The 6,107-nt window shown below is 34.1% G+C and overlaps 1 protein-coding gene across 1 annotated transcript in view; it reads left to right on the top strand.

Annotated features, from left to right (window-relative positions):
- Positions 1–1,871: 1,871 nt before the first annotated feature.
- The window catches only part of LOC110420738 (exocyst complex component EXO70A1-like), a 5,742-nt gene continuing 1,506 nt past the window's right edge, over positions 1,872–6,107 (top strand). Inside the window, exons 1-9 of the mRNA XM_021434109.1 lie at positions 1,872–2,158; positions 2,329–2,424; positions 2,839–3,044; positions 3,139–3,381; positions 4,042–4,180; positions 4,260–4,472; positions 5,042–5,247; positions 5,700–5,897; positions 5,977–6,101. Of these exons, the coding sequence (XP_021289784.1) occupies positions 2,000–2,158; positions 2,329–2,424; positions 2,839–3,044; positions 3,139–3,381; positions 4,042–4,180; positions 4,260–4,472; positions 5,042–5,247; positions 5,700–5,897; positions 5,977–6,101 (1,585 nt within the window). The 5' untranslated portion in view covers positions 1,872–1,999. The remainder of the gene's footprint in view (positions 2,159–2,328; positions 2,425–2,838; positions 3,045–3,138; positions 3,382–4,041; positions 4,181–4,259; positions 4,473–5,041; positions 5,248–5,699; positions 5,898–5,976; positions 6,102–6,107) is intronic.

The following is a 6,107-nucleotide window of genomic DNA, read 5'->3' as shown; positions in this document are numbered from 1 at the left end:
AAGAAGTGTCAAAATTCAAATTCAAAGAGTGAGTAACTGTTAAAGGGAGCCAAAATGAAAAAAATTCAAATTCGAAGAATTTTAATTAGTTGAAACTTATTTTAATTGGTTAAAAATGAAAGAAGAGAAGCTTCAATCAGTTAAAGGGAGGTCTAACTAATTAAGGAAGACTATTGTTGGAGAAATTTTGAAACAGAACATTCTTAATTGGTTAAAGTTATCTTCAATAGGTTAACACAGTAAAAAGGGCCAAAAAGTGCAAGTCAAAGAAAGTTTAATCGATTAAAGCCTACTTTTAACTAGTTAATAGAATACTGTCTACACATTTTAAGCACAAAAGGACAAAATAATAGTTAGAAACTATTTGTAACAGTTAGTTTCTATCTCTAATGGCTAGATGTGATCTTTCAAGTATTTAAAACCTCTTCAACAGTCAAAAATGGTGGAGAGAAGATATCCAGCGTGATTTTGAGCTTATAAGACCAAAAATATTTTTTTAACACTTGTATTTTAATCCTATCCTTTAAGAAACTGTTTGAGCTTAACTTTATACATCTTAGATCAGCTAAGTGATCAATTGTACTTTATCTTTTTTTATTTTTTTTTTACTTAGAGTGTGAGAGATACTTTAAGGGCTTGGAAATTCTTGTAAGGGTTTTGAGTTTGAGATGGAAGCTCACTTTATAAAAGCTTGATGGAAGCCGTCAATTTCACTAATTTAGTAACATTGGGTTGAAAATCTTTGATTAGGGAAGATCAAGATAATGAATGTAGGTCAAGAGAATAGAACTATTATAGATATTTGTGTTTTATCCACTTCTCTTTATCTCTTTTTTACTTGGTGATTTTCTGCATTTACAAGTTTCAATCTTTTTTTTTCAAAATCCATTTCAATCAATTTTTTTCAAGGGCTAGTCACTCTCTCTTTAACACTCTATTGGGACCAACATTAGTTTGTATTAATTTATTTATGTTTAGATTATTTGTATATTTTATAGTTATAGATAAAATTTATAAATTTCAAAGTTTTAATTTACAAAAGATAAAAGTGATAAAATTTTGAATCTTTCGATCCATAGTTGAACCAATCGAACAAATTTGGTCTTCGATTTTATCCTTAAGTTTGGTCGATTTAGTTATTTTTTTAAAAATTTGATTCATTTAGTTCTTGGTTATGGCATACCAAACCAACCGAACCAATCATTTACTCAACCCTAAATGCAAAGAAAAAAACCCCTCAAAAAATTGATCCCATGTTTATGAATTACTATAATAACATAATTATGATCGTAAAGGATATGTTTCAATGAATGTTAAACAAATAACTCGAAACTTGATTATATTTTTTGTGGGATTATTATTTCACATCAGAGATAATATTTATAAATTTCATAAACAGATTTATGTTTAACATTCTCATATTGTCTAATTTAAAAATATTACAACTTTCATGCAAGTGTTTTTACTTAAATTATTTAAATTTAAAGAATATATATAAAAAATTTGGTATTCTTAATAATTTAAAAAACTATTTTAACACATGCCATGGAAGAAATATAAAAAAATAAAAGAAAGAAGGTTCTTGCTTGTGAAAAACAATCTTAAAATATTTCTCAACAACCACGTCCAAACGCCTCAAAAATCTTAATAGCAGCAAATTAATTAGCTTCATCATGGTCATCACCAACAACACACTAACCATTGCTTTTTTGGCTTCCTCAGCACAAAACACTAACCGTTCATGGGCAAAATTATGCTGATGTGGCAAAAAATATAAGGAAAAAAAAAAAAAAGCAAACAAAGGGGGCCCGGACCCCAGCACCTGACCCGTCTTTCTTTCCTTCATAACTACTTCATATTTTGTCGTGGAACTCGACGAGAGACAGCGAAACCGAAAAAAGGCAACAATGCAACTCCCACTCAAATCAAATTGAAGCTTACGTCTCAAATCACGCCACACCAAGAAGCGTTTCTCGCTGGCCATCGTGAGAGGAAAAAAATGGGCGTGCCGCAGGCAATGGAGGCATTACGGGAAAGAGCAGCGCTCGTCAGAGACTCGTTGCAGAAGAGTCAAACCATAACCGAAAGCATGGTCTCCATTCTGGGTTCCTTCGATCACCGACTCTCCGCTCTCGAGACCGCCATGCGTCCTACTCAGGTCTCTTCTCTTCATTTTTGTCAATGACGTTGAATCTCTCGCTTCTTTCTTTTTTCTTGGGTCCGATTGAGGAAATGAGACATCTTTTTTGTTTGAACTGAGAGAATTGTTAGGGTTTTGGTTCTGAATTTTGCTTTTCCTTTTGTTCTTTTTTTTTTGGTTTTACGTAGATACGAACGCATTCGATCAGGAGAGCGCATGAGAATATTGATAAGACGTTGAAAGCAGCTGAAATTATTTTGGAGCAATTTGATCTCATGCGCAAGGTTTTTCTATTCTCTGTTTTTCGCTCATTTACAGTTCTTCAATTAATTTATAGCAGAGTTTCCTATTAGTAGCAGCTCTGTTTTCAATGTATTTGATCATAAAATAAGCCTAATTAGTATTTGTTTATTCGAACCATTTGGGGGCTTCTGACAGAGATAATATTTTATTTGGTAAAGGAGGATTGTTTATGACTTCTACTTATTAGTGAAAATTTTCATTAGATCGCGGAGAGTAGCTCGAAGAGAAAGTTTAAAGTTTAAAAATGTGATCTCTAATTTGTAGTTTTTTTTCCAGTGCGAAACATAGAACCTGAGATTCTTTTGAAAAGGGAAATTTTGTTACTGTCCTCTCATAAATACCATATGATTTCGAAATATAATTTTTATGTTTCCACTAATTTATATATAATATAGGCAGAAGCAAAGATTCTGAGAGGGCCACATGAAGACCTTGAGAGCTATCTAGAAGCAATTGATCAGCTGAGAAGCATTGTTCAGTTTTTCAGCAACAACAAAAGTTATAAGAGTAGTGATGGTATACTTAACCACGCCAATAACTTACTCGCAAAAGCTATTTCGAAATTAGAAGATGAGTTCAGATCGTTATTAACAAATTACAGGTTGGTTTTAGAATTTTGTGCATGACGCTGATATGCTGGATGACTGTTTTAGAATGGGAAATGTTTAGAATCTTACGTGTTGAGTGAATTTCAGTAAGCCGGTGGAACCTGATCGCCTTTTCGATGGCCTACCAAATTCCCTACGACCATCAGCAACATCACCTGGCAAGCAAGGTGAACTTGGCAGCAAGAATCATTCTGAGAACCAAAAGAACTTAGAAAATGCTGTTTACACGCCTCCGACTCTTATTCCGCCCAGGGTTCTACCTTTGCTGCATGATTTAGCCCAACAAATGGTTCAAGGTGGCCACCAGCAACAGCTGTTCAGGATCTACAGGTGATACCTATTTCCATGGTCTGATACTAAGATGTTTATTATTCTCTTCTTAGTAATTATAGCTTTTCTACTTCATGAGTGTTTGGTTTTGGAATTCATATGTGCAATGAGGAATACCTGAAGAATTATATTATTAAATGTTAATTGCATTGCTTTTCATATTTATGCTCAATACAAGTAGTGAAAAGCACAGTCTTGAAGTAGGCAGAGTGTAAAATCTCAGATTAGCGTATCAAATATTGTCTTGGGACTTTTTGATTCTGGAAAGTAGCTAAGCAAAGATACAACAGCAAAGCAATGCAGTGTGAAAGATAGCATTTTGTTGCTCAGGGTAACTCAAATTTTCCTGGTCATTTGGTGCAGATCTCAAAGATAGACTGGGTAGGCTTAGGGATCTGTTTCAATCACTGATGTTGGCATTTTTCAGAACATCTGAATAACAGATATCTCCATCTGTTTAACTTTGCACAAATTCATGCAGAAGTTCAGTGCAGAACTTGGCAGGATAAATATCTTTTGACATTCATTACTTATTAGATTTCTGTGCAGACAGATTAGTTTTTTGGTTGAAAAAGACATTGATCGTTGTTTGGATTTCAGTTTTGGTGCTTTAGAATCTTGAATTATTGATGCCAATCATATGATATTTCTAAATTCTAGGGATACTCGTGCTTCAGTCTTGGAACAGAGCCTCAGGAAATTAGGTGTAGAGAGACTTAGTAAAGATGATGTCCAGAAAATGCAGTGGGAGGTTTTGGAGGCTAAGATCGGGAATTGGATACATTACATGCGTATTGCTGTAAGGATTCATGAGAAATTCTGCTGCATTAATTGTGTTTGACTTCTTTTTTCCTACCTTATGATAATGCTTGACACAGGTTAAACTGCTCTTCGCTGGGGAAAAGAAAATCTGTGATCAAATACTTGATGGCATTGATTCTCTTAGGGATCAATGTTTTGCTGAAGTCACTGCAAACAGTGTAGCCGTACTTCTTAGCTTTGGAGAGGCTATTGCCAAAAGCAAGAGATCACCTGAGAAGTTATTTGTTCTTTTGGATATGTATGAGATAATGAGAGAACTACAGTCAGAGGTATTAATAATTTTTCTTGTTGCATATCCATAGATTTATGATCAAAAAAATTATTTGCAAAAGTATAAGTTGATTCGTTCATCTGAGGCATCTCGAGTTTGTTTTTCCTTATATACATGAAAAGCACACTCTGATGATCATATTTTCTATTTTGTTGTTAATCCATTTAATCATGAGTTCCCTTTCATAGATGTTGTAATTTATATTGGGTTGGTATCAATTAATCATGAGTTTGAAAAAGGGTTGGATCACATGTGTATTAAAATGATTTAAAATCATGGAAGAAAACTAAATATTTTACATTGTGTTGAACTTGCAGTTATGTAATTAAAGGCTAGGATCAATATGCATTAAAATGACATAAAATCATCGAGAAAAACAAAACATTTTCATAGTTATTAACTAGCATTGGTGTAATTGGCTCAAGTAGCTATGTGCTATGATGACATTACAACATGCATTATAGGGGCAAATGCAAATTGATTTACAAGACTGTCTAAGCTGACACTTTTTTCTTCTTCCCTTCTCTCTCTCTCTCTCTCTCTCTCTCTATGGGGGCATGTGAACAGATTGAGTATTTGTTTGGGAGTAAATCTTGCATTGAAATGCGGGAATCTGCTCAGAGTTTGACAAAGCGGCTAGCTCAGACAGCACAAGAAACCTTTGGTGATTTTGAGGAAGCAGTTGAGAAAGATGCCACCAAAACTGCTGTTCTTGACGGAACTGTCCATCCTCTGACTAGCTATGTGATAAATTATGTGAAGTTTCTATTTGAGTAAGTTGTAATTTTCTGCTTTTATCTACTACTAGTTTTAGTTGGTATTCTTTTATCCTTGCTATATTATGTCATTTCAAATTGTCTGCTACAAGCAATTTTTGGATGGTCGATCACTTTGATTTACTGATTGCACAAGGCATGCTTGCTATGTTTAATGTGGAATATTCTAGTATCATATATTGAGAACCATACCAACTTGTTTGTGATCTTGAATTCACTATGTGTCAGCGATTACCTTCTATGTCCTGTAATTGCCTCTGCTTTCTTTTACTCTTCCTTTCTTTTCATTTTTTGTTCTTCTTCATAAATCTGTTTCTCTTGAAGTCGCTCTTAGCATGTGTTGGAAATGGCCAAGTGATTATACCCCCTCTCAATCAAAAAAAGAAAAAAAAAAGAAAAAGAATCTATTTGATCATTATACATCTGAATGTGGTTGTTGAATTGTGTAGCTACCAATCAACACTGAAGCAACTTTTTCAAGAGTTTGATGATGGTGATGCTGATGCTCAATTGACTAATGTAACTACAAGGATTATGCAAGCTCTACAGACTAACCTTGATGGGAAATCCAAGCAATATAAGGACCCTGCACTTACACAACTATTTCTTATGAACAATATTCACTACGTTGTGAGATCAGTGCGAAGGTGTGTTTTATATTTAGCTTGTTTTGTTGGTGATGATTCACATTACACACTTGTGTGCGTGTTTAATTTTTATTTACAGGTCAGAAGCCAAGGATTTGTTGGGAGATGATTGGGTTCAAATTCACCGACGGATTGTTCAGCAGCATGCAAATCAGTATAAGAGGATTTCTTGGGCAAAGGTTCTATTTCCTGACTTACTGTGCAGTATGA

The sequence above is a fragment of the Theobroma umbraticum genome, unplaced genomic scaffold (genome assembly GCF_002168275.2).
Source record: "Theobroma umbraticum cultivar Fairchild unplaced genomic scaffold, ASM216827v3 scaffold_86.0, whole genome shotgun sequence".
Classification (NCBI taxonomy): Eukaryota; Viridiplantae; Streptophyta; class Magnoliopsida; order Malvales; family Malvaceae; genus Theobroma; species Theobroma umbraticum.
The sequence above is the reverse complement of the archived record's forward strand: the minus strand, read 5'-3'. Positions and strand labels throughout refer to the sequence as shown.